The sequence below is a fragment of the Salvelinus fontinalis genome, chromosome 34 (genome assembly GCF_029448725.1).
Source record: "Salvelinus fontinalis isolate EN_2023a chromosome 34, ASM2944872v1, whole genome shotgun sequence".
Classification (NCBI taxonomy): Eukaryota; Metazoa; Chordata; class Actinopteri; order Salmoniformes; family Salmonidae; genus Salvelinus; species Salvelinus fontinalis.
In genome coordinates this window covers 12028432-12051304 of record NC_074698.1, presented here as the reverse complement: position 1 = coordinate 12051304, position 22873 = coordinate 12028432, and the positions used below count along the sequence as shown (strand labels likewise).

The 22873-nt window shown below is 47.8% G+C and overlaps 1 protein-coding gene across 3 annotated transcripts in view; it reads left to right on the top strand.

Moving 5' to 3' along the window:
- LOC129833133 (cAMP-specific 3',5'-cyclic phosphodiesterase 4C-like) overlaps positions 1-22873 on the top strand; it is a 66137-nt gene that overhangs the window by 29291 nt on the left and 13973 nt on the right. Inside the window, exons 1-6 of one of the 3 annotated variants that reach the window (XM_055897458.1) lie at positions 6168-6419; positions 7648-7851; positions 8441-8477; positions 8660-8730; positions 10607-10656; positions 11080-11192. In XM_055897458.1, coding sequence (XP_055753433.1) covers positions 6193-6419; positions 7648-7851; positions 8441-8477; positions 8660-8730; positions 10607-10656; positions 11080-11192 — 702 coding nt within the window. In that variant the 5' untranslated portion in view covers positions 6168-6192. Of the gene's footprint in view, positions 1-6167; positions 6420-7647; positions 7852-8440; positions 8478-8659; positions 8731-10606; positions 10657-11079; positions 11193-17596; positions 19727-22873 lie in introns of those variants that run through there. The other 2 variants (XM_055897456.1, XM_055897457.1) reach the window with 2 other exon arrangements.

The window sequence follows — 22873 nt, the reverse complement described above, 5'->3', positions numbered from 1 at the left end:
TGCTGTGTCCTTTACTGTGCTTGTGTCTAGTGTGAGATGTGTTGACGCTACGCTACGTCACCTCCCAACTGGAAGAAGTAGAAAAACATGGGTGAGCTACATGATAAACTGACATTTTAATTAGCCAGCTCCTCTCTCACTCTCTCTCCTCATTGAGCTGTGAGGGTTGTTATCTTACGAAGGAAGGAGTCGCCCAGCTGGCACACGTCCCTTTTCCTGTGAGACCTCTGATCATCATGTCATTGTCCACAGTCATCCTCTCCAGGGGTTCTGTTATCACATAATGAAAGAGCGAGTAGCTGTCCACAGTCATCCCATCCTGGAATCACGTTCAAGTTTTATTGTCACATGCACAAGTCCAGTGAAATGCTTAACTTGCATGCTCTACCCAACAGTGCAGTAATCCAATATCAAAATAGTGTAACTAATAAAACATTTGAAAAAAATACATGTAGGTTACCAGTCAAAAGTTTGGACACACCTACTCATTCAAGGGTTTTTCTTTATTTTGACTAGTTTCTACATTGTAGAATAATAGTGAAGACATCAAAACTAAGAAATAACACAAATGGAATCATGTAGCAACCCAAAAAGTTTTAAACAAATCAGAATATATTTTAGATTTGAGATTCTTCAAAGTAGCCACCTTTTGCCTTGATGACAGCTTTGCACGCTCTTGGCATTCTTTCAGCCAGCTTCATGAGGTAGTCACCTGGAATGCATTTCAATTAACAGGTGTGCCTTGTTAAAAGTTCATTTGTGGAATTTCTTTCCTTCTTAATGCGTTTGAGCCAATCAATTGTGTTGTGACAAGGTAGGGTTAGTATACAGAAGATTGCCCTATTTGGTAAAAGACCAAATCCATGTTAATAGCTTAAATTAGCAGAGAGAAATGACAGTCCATCATTACTGTAAGACATTAAGGTCAGTCAATACGTACAATTGTGCAGTCGCAAAAACCATCAAGCGCTATGATGAAACTGGCTCTCATGAGGACCGCCACAGGACAGGAAGACCCAGAGTTACCTCTGCTGCAGAGAATAAGTTCATTAGAGTTACCAGCCTCAGAAATTGCATCCCAAATAAATGCTTCACAGAGTTCAAGTAACAGACACATCTGTTCAGAAGAGACTGCGTGAATCAGGCATTCATGGTCGAATTGCTGCAAAGAAACCACTACTAAAGGACACCAATAATAAGAAGAGACTTGCTTGGGCCAAGAAACCCAAGCAATGGACACCAGACCAGTGGAAATCTGTCTGATGAGTCCATATTTGAGATTTTTGGTTCCAACTGCCGTGTCTTTGTGAGATGAGTAGATGAATGGATGATCTCCACATGTGTGTTTCCCACCGTGAAGCATGGAGGAGGAGGAGTGATGGTGTGGGGGTGCTTTGCTGGTGACACTGTTGGTGAATTATTTAGAATTCAAGGCACACTTAACCAGCATGGCTACCACAGCATTCTACAGCGGTACGCCATCCCATCTGGTTTGGGCTTAGTGGGACTAACATTTGTTTTTCAACAGGACAATGACCCAAAACACACCTCCAGGCTGTGTAAGAGCTATTTGACCAAGAAGGAGAGTGATGGAGTGCTGCATCAGATGACCTGGCCTCCACAATCACCTGACCTCAACACAGTTGAGATGGTTTGGGATGAGTTGGACCGCAGAGTGAAGGAAAAGCAGCCAACACGCGCTCAGCTGTCACGCCCTGACCATAGTTTCCTTTGTATGTTTTATGTTTTGTTTGGTCAGGGTGTGATCTGAGTGGGCATTCTATGTTGTATGTCTAGTTTGTCTATTTCTATGTGTTTGGCCTGATATGGTTCTCAATCAGAGACAGGTGTTTTGCGTTGTCTCTGATTGGGAACCATATTTAAGTAGCCTGTTTTGTATTGTGGGTTGTGGATTATTGTCTATATGTAAGTTGCCTGTGTCTGCACTTGTCATTTGTAGCTTCACGTTCGTTTTGTTGTTTTGTATTAGTCTGTTTAGTGTTTCTCATCGTTTATTAAATAGAAGTATGTATTCGTATCACGCTGCGCCTTGGTCCTCCTCTCTTCCACATTACGCCGATCGTGACAGAATAACCCACCATCAATGGAACAAGCAGCGTGGAATGGAGGAACAGCGCTTTGTGGAGAAATGGACTTGGGAGGTGATTCTGGACGGTAAGGGACCTTGGGCACAGGCTGGTGAATATCGCCACCCAAAAGCTGAGTTAGAGGCAGCGAAAGCGGAGAGGTGGCGGTATGAGGAGGCTGCACGTAAGCGCGGCTGGAAGCCAGAGAGGCAGCCCCAAAAATTTATTGGGGGGGGCACACGGGGAGTGTGGCTAAGCCAGGTAGGAGACATGAGCCAACTCCCCGTGCTTACCGTGGAGAGAGAGCGACCGGGCAGGCACCGTGTTATGCAGAGATGCACACGGTGTCCCCGGTGCGCAGGCATAGCCCGGTGCGTTACATAACAGCACCTCGTATCGGCCGGGCTAGATTGGGCATCGAGCCAGGTGCCATGAAACCGGCTCTACGCATCTGGTCACCAGTGCGTCTCCTTGGGCCGGGGTACATGGCACCAGCCCTACGCATGGTGTCCCCGGTTCGCCAGCACAGCCCAGTGCGGGCTATTCCACCTCGCCGCACTGGCCTGGCTACGGGGAGCATTCAGCCAGGTAGGGTTGGGCAGGCTCGGTGCTCGAGACCTGTAGTGAGCCTCCACGGTCCAGTTTATCCGGTGCCTTCTCCACGCACCAGTCCGCCTGTGACAGCCCCTCGCACCAGCCCAGTACCACCAGCGCCTACACCACGCACCAGGCTTCCTGTGCATCTCCAGAGCCCTGTACGTCCTGTTTCTCCTCCCCGCACTCGCCCGGAGGTGCGTGTCCCCAGCCCAGTACCACCAGTGCCGGCACCATGCACCAGGCTTATAGTGCGCCTCGGCAGTCCAGTATGCCCTGTTTCTTCTCCACGCACTCGCCTTGAGGTGCGTGTCCCCAGCCCGGTACCACCAGTTCCGGCACCACGCACCAGGCCTCAGTGCGCCTCGGCACGCCTGAGCTGCCCGTCTGTCCAGCGCCGCCTGAGCTGCCCGTCTGTCCAGCGCCGCCTGAGCTGCCCGTCTGAGCTGCCACCGCGGACAGATGCCCCTCCCCTATAAGTTTAGGTTTGCGACCGGAGTCCGCACCTTGAGGGAGGGGGGGGGGGGGGGGGGGGGGGGGGGGGGTACTGTCACGCCCTGACCATAGTTTGCTTTGTATGTTTTATGTTTTGTTTGGTCAGGGTGTGATCTGAGTGGGCATTCTATGTTGTATGTCTGGTTTGTCTATTTCTATGAGTTTGGCCTGATATGGTTCTCAATCAGAGACAGGTGTTTTGCGTTGTCTCTGATTGGGAGCCATATTTAGGTAGCCTGTTTTGTATTGTGGGTTGTGGCTTATTGTCTATATGTAAGTTGCCTGTGTCTGCACTTGTCATTTATAGCTTCACGTTCATTTTGTTGTTTTGTATTAGTATGTTTAGTGTTTCTCTTCGTTTATTAAATAGAAGTATGTATTTGTATCACGCTGCGCCTTGGTCCTCCTCTCTTCCACATTACGACGATCGTGACATCAGCATATGTGAGCACTCCTTCAAGACTGTTGGAAAAGCATTCCTCATGAAGCTGGTTGAGAGAATGCCAAGAGTGTGCAAAGCTGTCATCAAGGCAAAGGGTGGCTACTTTAAAGAATCTCAAATCTTAAACATATTTTGATTTGTTTAACACTTTTTTGCTTACTACATGATTCCATATGTGTTATTTCAGAGTTTTGATGTCTTCCTTATTATTCTACAATGTAGAAAAATAAAAAAAAATAAAGAAAAATCCTTGAATGAGTAGGTGTGTCCAACCTTTTGACGGGTACTGTATATGATAAAGAAAACACAATAAATAACAAATAAGATAGGAAGCTATGTACAGGGACAGTGCCAATACCAAATTGACAATGTGCAGGGATACTGGGGTGTTTGCGGTAGAAAGTCACACTGTGTTAGGGTGTGTGTGTGTGCGCGCATGCATGCATGTGCATGTGTACTGTGTTTGTGTGTTTGTTCACTCAAATTCACACTGAAATGTTGTATCCAGCTGTATTACTTAATAACTGATCAATTGATTATTGACTTTTTACAAGCATCGACCCCCTGCAGCTTTTAATTGCATTCTTCACAATGAGTAGGAATCCTTCAGCAGTCAGAGATGTCAGATCAGAGAAATGTTCCCATAGCCCGTATTTCATAAAGGACTGTTCATGAGTGACTTGAGAGGGCTATGCTCAGACGGGTCCCTTGTGCCCCACAAACAAATGGGAGCTGAGCTCCCCTCTACCAGCCTTCTTCTTTTCCCTTCATTATTCTGGGGTGAGTCACTGGAAGAGAGACAAATGACAGAGAGAGAGAGGCAGAAAGGGAAGGAAGGCTCTTGAGAGACAGCAGACAGTGACAGTGTGGGAGGAGAGAGAGGAGGGGGAAATGGGTGGTTGACAAGTCATCTCATCTCTGTAGTGTTCTGCTCTGTGGATAGTCTTTGTGCTGCTATCTGCCTTGTCTAGTCAGCCTAGTGGTATGTAGAATTCATGCACCGGGATTTACCTCTGCTGCTGCAAAAACAAAGAAACGGATGACACAAGATTCACATTAGCATGAAAAAACAAATAGATACACACAAACTCACTGTTGTACACATGCACATACACAGGCTTTCATGCATACATGCAGATAAACTCTTCTCTTGTCTCTCTTCTTTTTTTCAGAAACAACACACACACACACACACACACACACACACACACACACACTCTGATGTGTATGCAGATACAGTACATTTTAAACTTCACAAAATGATTTTCTCGGAGTAGAGGTCTGTTTGTGTAGTAGCTCTGTACTTGGTCAGTGGGCCTATGTCTTTTGGTGTACTGCAAAGGTCAAGAAGCTTGGCTGTTGGCTTGGCTGTTGATGTTAAAAAATAATGTTTTGGAAACAAATCATGCATGCTCTTGTAAACAGTTCCACAGGCCATGAGTCACTCCTCCTTCTCTTCTCCTCTGCGCTTCCCTCCTTTTTCTCCTTGACTCCTTTCTCCATCCTCATCCACTTTGTCTCTCTCTCAGTCTCTCTCTCTCTCTCTCTCTGTCTCTCTCTCTCTCTCTCTCTCTGTCTCTCTGTCTCTCTCTCTCTCTCTCTCTACTGCCGGTGGTCTGTTGCTGCTAGAGAAACGGTGAGCAGTGAGATAAGGAGAGAGAAAGAGAGCACACGCTTGAAGCAGAGGGAGGTGAAGAAAGTAAAGGAGAAAAAACAGGCTGAGAAAGCGAAGAAAAGGAGAGAGAAAGATTAGGAAACAGAGCAGCGGACCGATCAGCATCGGTGTGTCCTCTAGGTGGTGTGGGTGTGAGTGAGACACGGGGCAGACGCCCGGGCAGAGTGGCAGCCACAGTGTCCCTGAGGGGCCTGGTCGGGGAGGACAAGGACAGCGAGGCAGGAGGAGGACACACAGGAAAAGTATATGGACTCAGACAGAGCGATTAGAGAGTGAGAGCTGAGCTAGTGAAATATCAGAAGCCCTCTCCTGAGAGTGGCCCTGTTCAGATAGCTGATAGCTGAGAGAGAGGCTGTGGGTTACAGCTGCACCGCCGCCCTTCAGTGACAGAATAAACAAAAACAAACCTACACAGGAAGAACAAGCTGCTGAGAAACAGGGAACAAAGTGGTGTGGAGGTGAACACAGGAAGTGAGCCAACGCAGCAGTACTCCAGGGCTTCAGGATCAAAGCTTGAAGACTTCAACTGAACGTGGACTCTGAGGATTGGGACCAGGAATAAAACTATAGGATTAGGGTCTGTTATCAAGGGCTTTCTGACTGGCAGGATTTTGTGCTGGTGTGTGCAGGAGAACTCTCTTTGTCTGGGACGTGAGCTGGGCTACTGAACCGTGGAACAAGGCGGGGGGGCAGGGGGAGCGTAGGAGGGAGAGTGACTGACAGACCGATTGGGAGGTTGAAGTGTTGGCAGTAGCAGACAAAGTTTGATAGACAGAGTTTTTTCTGGTCGGGAGGGAGGCAGGGAGGGAGGGAGGAGGGAGCAAGGGAGAGAAGAAGAGGGAGAGAGGGATGGTGGTTTCTTCCATCAGTCCTCTTCGTCGTGCCCAGAGCTTCCAGAGATGAGTCAGAGGAAGCTGACACGACAGATGAATCTGTGGGAAACCCCCGAGGAGTTGACCACGCCCAGCCTGACCCCCACCTCTCCCTACGTCCCCTCCGCTAACTCACCTGTGTCCCCTGATCACGACCACACTCGGGGACACGGGAATTCCGTGTTTTTCCGCCGTATGAAGCTCAACCGCAGTATAGAGCGCAGACGGTCATCTCAGTCCCACCTTCCTCTCAGGTATTCATGGTGTCCAAGTAGCCATGCACAGTTATCAGGCCCTGTGGTGTGTGTGTGCGTGTGTGTGTGTGTGTGTGTGTGTGTGTGTGTGTGTGTGTGTGTGTGTGTGTGTGTGTGTGTGTGTGTGTGTGTGTGTGTGTGTGTGTGTGTGTGTGTGTGTGTGTCTGTGTCTGTGTCTGTGTCTGTGTGTCTGTGTCTGTGTCTGTGTCTTCACAATATCTCCCTCCATGATGTGCTTTTCATTGTTGATGAAGCTGTAGAAACATTCATGGTTCAAAAAAGAGAAATCTCTAAACCTAAGAAGTATGTTTCTCTGTACACTGGCTAAACTCTCACTAAGCTTCCGTTTGACTGGATCTCTTTGAGATTATCCCTAATCTTGTGTTTGGGGTCATGTGGTTGTCTGTAACGCTAGATTGCTATGGTGCTCGTGTGTGTATATGCAGATCAGCTGTCCTGGGCTGAACTCTTGTTTATACATGTCTGTCTCTCCTTCAACACGTCATTTATTTTATTATATTTTTTTGGTGGGGTGGATCAGCTTTAATATTGCAGATAAATTGTTGCTTCCATCAAAGTAATTGTCTGCATTATTTCCAATCCCCCATATAAATATCTCAATATCAATTGATTCCTGGGTAACAATAAGTACCTTGGTGAGATTGTTTTAAGTTAAAATGGTCAAAAAGATACAAAAATAGCTACTTAGCAAAGAGCAATTTCTCAAGCAAGAATTTTGCTAGGTCTGTCTGTCTGTCTGTCTGTCTGTCTGTCTGTCTGTCTGTCTGTCTGTCTGTCTATCTGTCTGTCTGAGTGGGGAGAGGAATACTAGGTGTTATTGGCAGAGAGGTTTGGAACTCTCTTTCTTATTGGTCTGTTACCTAATTTACCATCTGGTGAAGTCACCACGCAGGCCACAACTTCTTCCCACCTATGGTTGCAAAATTCCGGGAACATTCAATACAGTCACTCAAAATCGAGGTTGGAGGTTGGAGGTTTCACGGAATCAGGAGAGAATAAGCAGGAAATCCAGACTCCTCACAAAGGCAATTTCAGGCTGTCTTTTTAATAAACAACTCTTACACTAAAAGGGCATTATCATAATTTTTACAAATTCACAGATTTATTCCAACCTCTTAGTGTGTAAATACATATCAAACACAGGAAAATGCCTTTAATGAAGCATTGATCCAGACAACTTTCCTGTCTCTCTCACTTTGTCTTTCAGTTTTGACTCAGAGAATGGTCCTTCGCCCGGCCGCAGCCCCATGGATTCGCAGGCGAGTCCTGTGCTGGGGCTGCACCCCTCCTTTACCACAGAGGGGTGCAGGAGTCGCGGGGAGCGCAGGGAGTCCTTCCTGTACCGATCAGACTCTGACTATGACATGTCCCCCAAGAACATGTCACGCAACTCCTCCATCAACAGTGAGGGGTGAGTATCAACCCTGGGCGGGGGTTTGAACTTATAAGACTATTCCATTGGTTCCATTGCACCAGGCAAACTCAATCAAGCCCAGCTAAAGTATTGTGCTAATTGAACCCTGGTTTGGTGAGTATGTACCCCCTTACAATCTCCACTTCCTGTGTTCATCACATGCCATCAAAACCACCTTGGCTAATCCACATGGCTAAAACCACTCTGAGTGAAAGTAGCCTCACTGACACTCCAGATTGCTGCAACACTATACATTACTCACTATACAATCACAATCAGCCGACTTGGCATTTATGATTACTATGATTATGGCAGTATTATGCTAATGTATATCCTCAAATCTTTTTCGCTTCATAGCGGTGTAATTTGTCTTGGTCTGCTTCCCTTTCAGAAAGATGTTTTTTGGTCAGAACCAAAAAGATTTGGTTTAGATTCAGATAGGGCTATGGATACCATTGGTTCACATATATATCCCGTATGTGTTCATGTAAACTGTCATAGAGGTTACACTTCAGCGATAACTCTCCATCTATCCTGCTGACTGTCATCTCCTTCCTTTGTTCATTTTCTATCTCTCTTTCTACAGGCATGCAGAAGATCTCATAGTCACCCCTTTTGCTCAGGTAAGCACCAGCTCTGCAGTTTGTTGATGAAGTGGTGTACACTTCCTCCTTCCTGCCTAAAGATAGAACATGCAGTAAAGAACTTGAAAGGGGCTAAACTGAGTATGTAGTGAATTTGTCTCGCTCCGCTCTCTGCCCCTCTCCCCGCCGCCCCCACCACCTACCGTCCGTCCATCCCCCAGGTGTTGGCCAGTCTACGAACTGTAAGAAGCAACTTCACCATCCTCGCCAATGTCACGACACCCACTAACAAGTCAGTAGCATTCCGTCAGCCACGTTACCCTTTCAACCCCTCTTAATGTGGTCACATCTCTCTTCTCTACCGAAGCATGAATGATATCCTCCCACTGTGTCTATATTGTAACTGTTAAACGTTACCCTTTCAACCCCTCTTAATGTGGTCACATCTCTCTTCTCTACCGAAGCATGAATGATATCCTCCCACTGTGTCTATATTGTAACTGTGCAACGTTACCCTTTCAACCCCCCTTAATGTGGTCACATCTCTCTTCTCTACCGAAGCATGAATGATATCCTCCCACTGTGTCTATATTGTAACTGTTAAACGTTACCCTTTCAACCCCTCTTAATGTGGTCACATCTCTCTTCTCTACCGAAGCATGAATGATATCCTCCCACTGTGTCTATATTGTAACTGTGCAACGTTACCCTTTCAACCCCCCTTAATGTGGTCACATCTCTCTTCTCTACCGAAGCATGAATGATATCTTCCCACTGTGTTTATATTGTAACTGTGCAGTCCTTATTCTCTCTGGAATATCAAGAGTTTATTTCCAAAACTCTATATCAACCATATATAGCAAAACGCTATATATCCATTGTTTAGCTGGAATGGAATGTTCGTGACCGGTATATTTGACTGTGATATGTGGTTGTCTCACCTAGCTACTGTATCTTAAGATGAATGCCTTACTATAAGTCGTCTCTGGATAAGAGCATCTGCCAAATGACTTAAATGTCAAATGTAAATGTTTTATATACAGATATCCTATTACTGTATTGAATTATTATAATAGTTATTTTTTATTATATTGATGTCAGAAATGTATAATTAGCACATTTCTTTATAAAAAATGTAGTTATTTGTTACATTTGACTGTGTAAAACCTGACAGTACTCCTTATTTCTCTGAGAATGAGGCGGATATATAGAATTTCGCAAAAAAAAACAACATTATTATTTGTTTCTCTGAAATGAAACGATCAAGTGATAGATTTAAACAAATACATGTCTGTCATTGAACAACCAAATGCCATGATTAGATAGTGAAAAAAAACAATCTGTTCATTATTTCGTTAAACAATAACAGTTCATTTACCAACATTTCTGAAAATGGATATGTAGTGTTTTTGAGTTAAACTCGTCATATGTAGTTTTAGAAAATATGACATTTCTTCCTTCTATTTTGTCAGAACCGTGTCATATCAGTAGGCTATAATGTGGCAATACTCTCAACACATTGTGTCTTTATCATGTTCTGCTGAGATCATCATGTCCCCAGTGGAAGTCCCTGCCTGACTGGCTGACTACCTGACTGACTGACCGGCAGACTGACAGATAGACTGACTGACTGACTACCTGACTGACTGGGTATTCACAAGGATAGAAGTGGTCAATAATGCTAAATATATCCTCCTTTGTAATGCAAGAAACAGGCAGAGCATGAGTTGGCAGGCTTTTTAGCAGTACGTCAATATGAGCAGTAACAATGCACCGTGGAATTATCTAGAGCCATAATTAGTGAGCATGATGCTCTCAGCTCCAAACAGAATCCTCCCACACTAGACTGCAAGTTGAACCTCTATGTAGAGAAAGAGACAGCTGAGAGCTGAGAGAGCCTCGCTTAAACGAGGCATTGTTTTTAATATTATTGGCTTCAACAATATTTCAAAAGACTGCGATGCAGATCTATGCAAATAGTTTATGATTCCTCACAAATGTTATTGTCCATAATACCGATGAGGTTAAATATGTTTGCTTATCTATTTCCTTGGTTATGTTGTTACACTACACAATTCATGCCCTATACAACCGTAATGTTCATAGAGTCCACTAGAGAGCGCGCTTTATCATTTCCTCTGATGATGTAATGATATATGTGTCCACAGGAGGTCACCAGTGACAAGCCAACCCACTGTTCCCCAGGCAACACTCTCTGGTAGGTTTCCTGCTAAAATGAACTTTAGTCGCTACTGATTGGGAACACTCTCCCACACAACTCACAGTGTTTTGGTAGTGTGCACTCAAGCTTCCAAAAACTCATAAAAATGCACCGATATTAATAGGAGAATTTGCAGCACCATGGCCTGTGGCTTTCTCAATAATGGATACCGATAGGCTGCATTTAATTCGGCAGATGATTTGAATAATAAGTGTCAATCTGGAGTCTCAACTGAACAATTCTAAGAAATGACAAATGTAGCAATTTGGCTGATACAGTTCAAGAGAACAGATGCAGAGAATGTGACACAGACCATTATATTATGATACACTATGTTATATCAATGCTGAGATCATACCGGTTATAATAATACATACAGCACATTAATGCCCCCGTCTTCTCTCCTGTGTATGTGTGTAGATGAGACGTACCAGCAGATGGCAAGGGAGACTCTGGCTGAGTTAGACTGGTGTCTGGACCAGCTGGAGACCATCCAGACCCACCGCAGCGTCGGTGACATGGCCTCCAACAAGGTACTACCACTTCTACCACTACCATTACCCTACACCATCACTACCACCACCACTACTACTACCACTACCACTAGCCCGTACCACCACTACCACTACCATTACCCTATACCATCACTACCACCACCACTACCCTATACCATCACTACCACCACCACTACTACTACCACTACCACTAGCCCGTACCACCACTACCACTACCATTACCCTATACCATCACTACCACCACCACTACTACTACCACTACCACTAGCCCGTACCACCACTACCACTACCATTACCCTATACCATCACTACCACCACCACTACTACTACCACTACCACTAGCCCGTACCACCACTACCACTATCACTACCACTAATACTACCACTACCACCACCCTACACCATCGCTACCACTAGCCCGTACCACCACTACCACTACCATTACCCTACACCATCACTACCACCACCACTACCACTACCACTAGCCCGTACCACCACTACCACTACCATTACCCTACACCATCACTACCACCACCACTACTACTACCACTACCACTAGCCCGTACCACCACTACCACTACCATTACCCTATACCATCACTACCACCACCACTACCCTATACCATCACTACCACCACCACTACTACTACCACTACCACTAGCCCGTACCACCACTACCACTACCATTACCCTATACCATCACTACCACCACCACTACTACTACCACTACCACTAGCCCGTACCACCACTACCACTACCATTACCCTATACCATCACTACCACCACCACTACTACTACCACTACCACTAGCCCGTACCACCACTACCACTATCACTACCACTAATACTACCACTACCACCACCCTACACCATCGCTACCACTAGCCCGTACCACCACTACCACTACCATTACCCTACACCATCACTACCACCACCACTACCACTACCACTAGCCCGTACCACCACTACCACTACCATTACCCTACACCATCACTACCACCACCACTACTAGCCCGTACCACCACTACCACTAGCCCGTACCACCACTACCACTACCATTACCCTACACCATCACTACCACCACCACTACTACTACCACTACCACTAGCCCCTACCACCACTACCACTACCATTACCCTACACCATCACTACCACCACCACTACTACTACCACTACCACTAGCCCGTACCACCACTACCACTACCATTACCCTACACCATCACTACCACCACCACTACTACTACCACTACCACTAGCCCCTACCACCACTACCACTACCATTACCCTATACCATCACTACCACCACCACTACTACTACCACTACCACTAGCCCCTACCACCACTACCACTACCATTACCCTACACCATCACTACCACCACCACTACTACTACCACTACCACTACCCGTACCACCACTACCACTACCATTACCCTATACCATCACTACCACCACCACTACTACTACCACTACCACTAGCCCGTACCACCACTACCGCTACCATTACCCTACACCATCACTACCACCACCACTACTACTACGACTACCACTAGCCCGTACCACCACTACCACTACCATTATCCTACACCATCACTACCACCACCACTACTACTACCACTACCACTAGCCCCTACCACCACTACCACTACCATTACCCTACACCATCACTACCACCACCACTACTACTACCACTACCACTAGCCCGTACCACCACTACCACTACCATTACCCTACACCATCACTACCACCACCACTACTACTACCACTACCACTAGCCCGTACCACCACTACCACTACCATTACCCTATACCATCACTACCACCACCACTACTACTACCACTACCACTAGCCCGTACCACCACTACCACTACCATTACCCTACACCATCACTACCACCACCACTACTACTACCACTACCACTAGCCCGTACCACCACTACCACTACCATTACCCTATACCATCACTACCACCACCACTACTACTACCACTACCACTAGCCCGTACCACCGCTACCACTACCATTACCCTATACCATCACTACCACCACCACTACTACTACCACTACCACTAGCCCGTACCACCACTACCACTACCATTACCCTACACCATCACTACCACCACCACTACTACTACCACTACCACTAGCCCGTACCACCACTACCACTACCATTACCCTATACCATCACTACCACCACCACTACTACTACCACTACCACTAGCCCGTACCACCACTACCACTACCATTACCCTATACCATCACTACCACCACCACTACTACTACCACTACCACTAGCCCGTACCACCACCACCACTACTACTACCATTACCCTACACCATCACTACCACCACCACTACTACTACCACTACCACTAGCCCGTACCACCACTACCACTATCACTACCACTAATACTACCACTACCACCACCCTACACCATCGCTACCACTAGCCCGTACCACCACTACCACTACCAGTACCCTACACAACTACTACCACTACCCTACACAACCACTACCACCACCACTACTACTACCACTACCCTACACAACCACTAACATTACCCTACAGCATCACTACCATTAGCCCGTACAACCACTACCACTACCACCACCACCACTACCACTAGCACGCACCACCACTACCACTACCACTAGCCCGCACCACCACTACCACTACCATTAGCCCGTACAACCACTACCACTACCACCACCACTAGCACGCACCACCACTACCACCACCACTACCACAACCTGACACTACCACTACCTTTACCACCACCACTACCACTACCACTACTACCACCACTACCACTACCACTAGCCAGCACCACCACTACCACAACCTTACACTACCACTACCACTACTACTACCACTAGCCCGCACCACCACTACCACTACCCTACACCACCACTACCACTATCCTACACCACCACTACCACCACCCTACACCACCACTACCACTACCCTACACCACCACTACCATTATCCTACACAACCACTACCACTACAACTACCACTAGCCAGCACCACCACTACCACCACCCTACACCACCACTACCACTATCCTACACCACCACTATCACTACCCTACACCACCACTACCATACACTACCACTACCACCACCACTACCCTACACCACCACTACCACTACAACTACCCTACACCACCACTACCACTACAACTACCCTACACCACCACTACAACTACCCTACACCACCACTACCACTACCCTACACCACCACTACCACCACAACTACCGCCCCCACTACCACCACCCTACACCACAACTACCACCACCACTACCACCACCACTACACCACAACTACCACCACCACTACCACTACCCTACATCACAACCACTACCACCACCCTACACCACAACTACCACCACCCTACACCAGAACTACCACCACCACTACCACTACCCTACACCCCAACTACTGCCACCACCACCACTACCACCACCCTACACCACAATTACCCTACACCGCCACTACCACTACCCTACACCACCACTACCACCACCACCACCACCACCACTACCACCATCCTACACCACAACTACCCTACACCACCACTACCACTACCCTACACCACCACTACCACCACCACCACCACCACCACCACCACCCTACACCACAACTACCCTACACCACCACTACCACTACCCTACACCACAACTACCACCACCACTACCACCACAACTACCACTACCCTACACCACAACTACCACTACCACTACCCTACACCACCACTACCACTAGTTTACACCACAATTACCACTACCATACACCACCACCACCACTACCCTACACTACCACTACCCTACCCTACACTACCACTACCATACACTACCACCACCACTAACACTACCCTACACCACCACTACCACTACCCTACACTACCACTACCCTACACTACACTACCACTACCACTACCATACACTACCACCACCACTAACACTACCCTACACCACCACTACCACTACCCTACACTATCACTACCCTACATTACCACTACCCTACCCTACACTACCACTACCATACACTACCACCACCACTAACACTACCCTACACCACCACTACCACTACCCTACACTCCACCACCACTACCACTACCACTACCACCACCACTACCACTACCACCCCCACTACCACTACCCTACACCACCACTACCACCACCCTACACCACCACCACCACTACCTCTACCCTACACCACCACTACCACTATCCTACACCACCACTACCACCACCCTACACCACCACTACCACTACCCTACACCACCACTACCACTATCCTACACCACCACTACCACTACAACTACCACTAGCCAGCACCACCACTACCACCACCCTACACCACCACTACCACTATCCTACACCACCACTATCACTACCCTACACCACCACTACCATACACTACCACCACCACTACAACTACCCTACACCACCACTACCACTACCACTACCCTACACCACCACTACCACTACAACTACCGTACACCACCACTACCACCACCACTACAACTACCCTACACCACCACTACAACTACCACTACCACTACAACTACCCTACACCACAACTACCGCCACCACCACTACATCACAACTACCACCACCACTACACCACAACTACCACCACCACTACCACTACAACTACCCTACACCACAACTACCGCCACCACTACCACCACCACTACACCACAACTACCGCCACAACTACCACTACCCTACACCACCACTACCACTACCACCACCACTATCACTACCCTAGACTACCACTGCCACTACCCTACACCACCACTACCACTACCCTACACCACCACTACCACCACAACTACCGCCCCCACTACCACCACCCTGCACCCTACACCACAACTACCACCACCACTACCACCACCACTACACCACAAATACCACCACCACTACCACCACCACTACACCACAACCACTACCACCACCCTACACCACAACTACCACCACCCTACACCAGAACTACCACCACCACTACCACTACCCTACACCACAACTACCGCCACCACCACCACTACCACCACCCTACACCACAACTACCCTACACCACAACTACAAACCCCACTACCACCACCCTACACCACAACTACCCTACACCACCACTACCACTACCCTACACCACCACTACCACCACCACCACCACCACTACCACTACCCTACACCACAACTACCACCACCACTACCACCACAACTACCCTACACCACAACTACCACTACCACTACCCTACACCACCACTACCACTAGTTTACACCACAATTACCACTACCATACACCACCACCACCACTACCCTACACTACCACTACCACTACCATACACTACCACCACCACTAACACTACCCTACACCACCACTAACACTACCCTACACCACCACTACCACTACCCTACACTACCACTACCCTACACTACACTACCACTACCCTACACTACCACTACCACTACCATACACTACCACCACCACTAACACTACCCTACACCACCACTACCACTACCCCAACTACCACTACTCCAACTACCACTACCCTAGACTATAACTGCCACTACCCTACACACACCACAACCCTATACTACACCTGGCCTCTTCATCTGTCCATGCCCCTCTCCTATAACCTCTACCACAACCTCAACATATTTGTGTTTCCTAGTCCAACTGTGCATAACTAAATATCAATACTATTATCAGTCTCCCATACTGTATGTTTCATTCATGTCTGAGAGGCTTGTTTGCATTTGGCGGAACTGAACTGTGTGAATATGGACTGTGGACTGGACAAGCTAATGTAACAGAGGTGGTTCGGTCAGCCACACTCTCGTGATGAGTAACCTTGTCTGACATGTGACGACTTGGGTTAGCTCCCCAGGATAATGTCTAGCTTTTAGCTCAGTGGGCTATCACAGTCTTGTGGCTCGCAGGAGCTGTTAGTCCCAGTGATGTTTGAGATTTGTGTATTGTCCTTTTGAGGCCGAAGGGAATGTATGTGTGCATGTACACAGAATGTCCAAAAGATTTGTCAGATGCTCTATATGTATAAAGGTATGTGTGATGTGTGTATACTGTATACTGCTGTTTAGAGTCTGTGTTTGTAGCGGATGTGTATTCCTGCACGTGAATGCATGAGCTGCAGCGAGATGTTCCACTTAAAATGTAAGAGAGAGAGAGAGAGAGAGAGAGAGAGGGAGAGAGAAAGAGAGAGAGAGAGAGAGAGAGAGAGAGGGAGAGAGAGAGAGAGAGAGAGAGAGAGAGAGAGAGAGAGAGAGAGAGAGAGAGAAAAAGAGAAAGAGAGAGAGAGAGAGAGAGAGAGAGAGAGAGAGAGAGAGAGAGAGAGAGAGAGAGAGAGAGAGAGAGAGAGAGAGAGAGAGAGAGAGTCTGTGGGTGGGAAGGCACAGGAGAAGAGGGAGGAGGGGTCCTGATGCTGATGTCTCTGCTGTAACCTTGGTTGCTATCGAACAACAGGGTCTGCCCTTCCCTTTTACTCATTGGCTCACCACTCTGACCACAAGGCTTGTGGTCCGGGAAGCGACCAATGAAAAAGAGGCAAGGTTCCTTCAACAGTGTTGTGTCTAAAAGAGACAGTGTGGTATTCTTGTTTTTCTTGTCACTCTGAGGGGAATGTAGCATGTGGCAACTGTTTCAGAACGCAAAAGCCAGCAGTTTGGATTTGTATGTGTGTAAGGATGCCTGTGTTTGAGAGACAGACAGAGGGCAAGAGAGAGAAAGATGGAGTGAGAGAGGGGGGAGTGTGTGTGTGCTCCTGGCTGACAGAGAAGCAGAGAGAATGCTGTGGTCTTTAAGGGCAGACGGGCGCCATAAAGACACATACACACAAAACCACACCAACATGCACACACACATATGAACACCCTCCCTCGTACTCACTCTCTCTCTCACACACACATATGAACACCCTCCCTCGTACTCGCTCTCTCTCACACACACATTTCCGACAGGTGTACATGCTGTCTGCAGCACATGCGCATTCAGGCTGCATGCACACACACACACACACAAGTGCATGCTGTCTGGCTGATTAGCTTTCAAGGGCTGTCTACAGCATCCAGGGAGACGGTGCTACAGGAGGCAGCAGGGCTTTGCTACGGCGGAGGAAGGAAAGAGGAAGGAAAAATAAGGGAAGCCTGAAGCTCTTGGATTAGTTTCAACCTCAGACATAATTTAACCAGCCCAGGTAGACACGATGGAGTGACTGGGATACTGCGGGGGAAGCTACTGGGAGGAGGACTGTGGACTGTGTGTGTGTTGGGATCATCGCTGAGGCACATACGGGGCTGATGCAGCAGGAGGACGACTGGGCCCGGCCCCTGGATCCGGTGCACTGTGGGGGAGGGGCACTTTGCAGAGTAGACGCAACGCAGGGAGACGAGGAGAGAGCCTGTTTTTCCCCACACCGAGAGCTCCGCTGTGATTCTGTAGCCTGATCACCCGTCTGCTAGCTACATCACAGGCCTGGCTCCCTATATTTCTCTCTCTCTGTCTCTCCTTCCTTCTCTTTCTCTCTCCATTGCCATTTGTCTCCTGCTCTCTCTCTCTGTCACTCTCTGTCCTCTTCCTCTGTCCCATCGCTCAATAATACGGTCATCTTTCCCACCCTGTCATCACCGTCTTTCCATCCCGCCATCCTTCTAAGCTCCTCTGTCCTCTTTTATCTCCATCTGTCTGTCTGTCTGTCTGTCTGACCTTCTATCTTTCATTACAACATCTTGGCTTTTCTCTCTTCCCTCTCCTCCTCCATTCCCTCTCTTTGCCCTTCAGACGGTCCCCCTCTCACTCTCCATCTTCTCCCATCCTATCCTCCCCCTCTCCCCACTCTGCTGTTTGATTTGGGTCAGTTCTGCTCACCAGCTGGGATGAGATGTAGTCTCTGGAGCTTGGGGATCCAGGGGGCTCCCGGCCTGCCGTTTGCGGGGCATCCTCATCTGTGGACCATCCTCACACTGGGGCCCATATCTGGACGCACTGGGTGGGTGGCCTGCTTCCAGGAGAACTGCATGTAGGGACGGACTGTGAGCACCAGTGGACCCTGTCCCTCTCCCCCTCCACCCCTCGCCCCCCCACCCTCGGCGGGGGGAAGCTGTCGCTCTGGAGTGTCCCGGCCTGGCCGGCTGCGGCCTACACGCTGCCCACACGCTGACGACAAATCCCTCCTCATGCTGCTGGGACACCTGCAGCGCCCCCACCCCCAGCCCGCTCCACTACCGGTCCTCCTGTCTGGGCAAGCGCCCCTCGCACCCCGTCACCCTAAGCATGGGCGTGGTAGAGGCCATTGACCCCGCCTCGCCGTCCCCTTGCCCCTCGCCCGTGCCAGGCGGCTACCGGCTGCCCCGCTCTTCCACCAGCTACAGCCAGCTGCAGGGGAGGGGAGAAGGGCCAGACCTGGAGCTGGACCTAGGTGCGGCTGCCGGAGGGGTTCTGGAAGGGTCTGGGATGGCAACGGAGCGCAGGACACCTCTAGTAGACCTGTTCTGTGAGACCTGCTCGAGACCCTGGCTCATCGGATGGTGGGACCAGGTAGGGCTAGAAGGGCTGGGAGGGGAAGGGAACCAGGCCAGACAGACAGACAGCCATCTTGGATAGCTGTTTTGATTAACTATTTTTCCACCCTTGCTGTTCAGTGCATTATTTAGGCTGTTATCTGTCCTTTCTACTTAGTAGGTGTGATTTTGTTAAGCCGTTGAAGTTTCATGTTGAAAAGAGAACCATGTCAATTGTGCGCGTTTTAGTTGTGTGGATTGCAGGGACCAGTTGGGACAGGGAGGAGATGACCTAAAGATGACAGGCATAACAGGATGTATGTTGAGTGACTGTGTGTTTATATTTTCCCTCAGCAACTCTGTTTTCATATTCTATGCATTATTTATGCATGTGGGCACTGAAGGGGAAAAGGCATTGAGTTTTCAGAGTTTATTAACCCTAAACTCCCCCTGTAATGTGTCGTCATGCTGCCTGTGGTGCTGAGCGCACTAAACCTCAGCTGCAGTACACTTCAACCTGAAGATATAAACTCAAAACTGTTCACCTTAGAGACTCATTTCCTCCATTCAAACCACAGACAATATTCCCTTGAAATCGTACAGAAATTCCTATTAAGAAAATCTTTATTGTCCTATTGTTACAGCAGGTAGCCTGCTTTATCACAAGATGTCCATCTCCATCCTCGACACACACACACACACACACACACACACACACACACACACACACACACACACACACACACACACACACACACACACACACACACACACACACACACACACACACACACACACACACACACACACACACACACACACACACACACACACACACACACAGGTTCAGTGTCAGTGTCAGTGTCAGTGAAGAATATCTCAGCTCAATGCTGTGTGTGTTTATCTCAGTGTTGTCCGGTGATCTTAGTCAATGTCAGAATAGTTTTGTATTTTTCTTTGAGAGGCCGAGACATGATAGGACTTACAGAGATATTATTAATGTTGCAGCGTGTAGTTGATAGCAGATGTCTCTATCAAACCAGCTACTGACCCTGTTATTTTGACCGAGCTCTCTTGTCCGTGGCAGTGACTGTGCCCTCGTGAACCATTGTCTTGTCTGTGCTTTACTGAGATACATACAACATCTTACCCAGCTAGCACAGAACGTTCTCAGAACCGTATGTTTCTTAGAGCTTGGTGAGAGCGTGGTTGTCTTATGGCTGTTTTGCATACAACCTACCTACAACTTTGTGGGAATGTTGCAGAACAGTTGATTGGCTTTGGAACATTCTCAGCACCAAAAATGTCCTAAAAGTGCAAACATGGTTAGATTTAATAATAATGTTGGTAATGTTGTAGGAATGTTCTCCAACTGGTTTAACATGGGGAATATTCTCAAATAGTTCAGAGTACGTTAAGAAACAACGTGGGAATTTCTGTACTTCAGCATAACGTTTTCTACAGGTTTCCTCGTGGTTCAATTTAAAATAATGTTCTTAGAACATTAAGAACACTTTCCATAAAAAACACAAGAAAACATTAGTAACGGTCAAAGAATGTTCTGCGAATGTTATTTAAAAATACATACATTCCGTTCAAAGCATCAACAAAACTTTCTCTATCCTCGCTCTTGTTAAGTGTGTTCAGGTGTGTTGGCCGCACCCAGTAATTGGCCACACCTGATCCTAATGAGTGCTTGTTTCCTTTGAAATGGGGTCAATTTGAATAGACTGAAATAGACCATCCTGGTGGCGCAGTGGACTTATTCAATGGATAGAGAATATACACTTAATGACCAAAAGTATGTGGACACATCGAACATCTCATTCCAAAATAATGGGCATTAATATGGAGTTGGTCCCCCCTTTGCTGCTATAACAGCCTCCATTGCTCTGAGGACTTGCTTCCATTCAGCCACAAGAGGATTAGTGAAGTCGGGCAGGCCTGGCTCGTAGTCGGCGTTCCAATTAATCCCAAAGGTGTTCGATTGGGTTGAAGTCATGGCTCTGTGCAGGCCAGTCAAGTTGTTCCACGCCGATCTCGACAAACCATTTCTGTATGGACCTCGCTTTGTGCACGGGGGCATTGTCATGCTGAAACAGGAAAGGGCCTTCCCCAAATAATTTGCACAAAGTTGGAAACACAGAATTGTCTAGAATGTCATTGTATGCTGTAGCGTTAAGATTTCCCTTCACTGGAACTAAGGGGCCTAGCCCCAACCATGAAAAACAGCCCCAGACATTATTCCTCCTCCACCAAACTTTACAGTTGGCACCTTGCATTTGGGCAGGTAACGTTCTCCTGGCATCTGCCAAAACCAGATTCATCCGTCGGACTACTAGATGATGAAGCGTGATCCATCACTCCAGAGAACATGTTTCCACTGCTCCAGAGTCCAATGATATTTAAGCGTTACGCGCTTCAGCACTTGGCAGTCCCGTTCTGGGAGCTTGTGTTGCCTACCATTTTGCAGCTGAGCCGTTGTTGCTCCTAGACATTTCCACTTCACAATAACAGCACTTAAAGTTTACCAGGGTAGCTCTGGTGTCATGTTGAAAGTCACTGAGCTCTTCAGCAAGGCCATTCTACTGTCAATGTTTGTCTATGGCGATTGCATGGCTGTGTGTTCGATTTTATATGCCAGCAGCATTCCACCCTGCATACCACTGCTGGCTTGCTTCTGAAGCTAAGCAGGGTTGGTCCTGGTCAGTCCCTGGATGGGAGACCAGATGCTGCTGGAAGTGGTGTTGGAGGGCCAGTAGGAGGCACTCTTTCCTCTGGTCTAAAAAATATCCCAATGCCCCAGGGCAGTGATTGGGGACACTGTCCTGTATAGGGTGCCGTCTTTCGGATGGGACGTTAAACGGGTGTCCTGACTCTCTGAGGTCATTAAAGATCCCATGGCACTTATCGTAAGAGTAGGGGTGTTAACCCCGGTGTCCTGGCTAAATTCCCAATCTGGCCCTCAAACCATCATGGTCACCTAATAATCCCCAGTTTACAATTGGCTCATTCATCCCCCTCCTCTCCCCTGTAACTATTCCCCAGGTTGTTGCTGCAAATGAGAACGTGTTCTCAGTCAACTTACCTGGTAAAATAACGGTAAAATAAAAATAAATAAAAATATGCCTGTCAGCAACGGATGTGGCTGAAATAGCCCGAATTCACTCATTTTAAGGGGTGT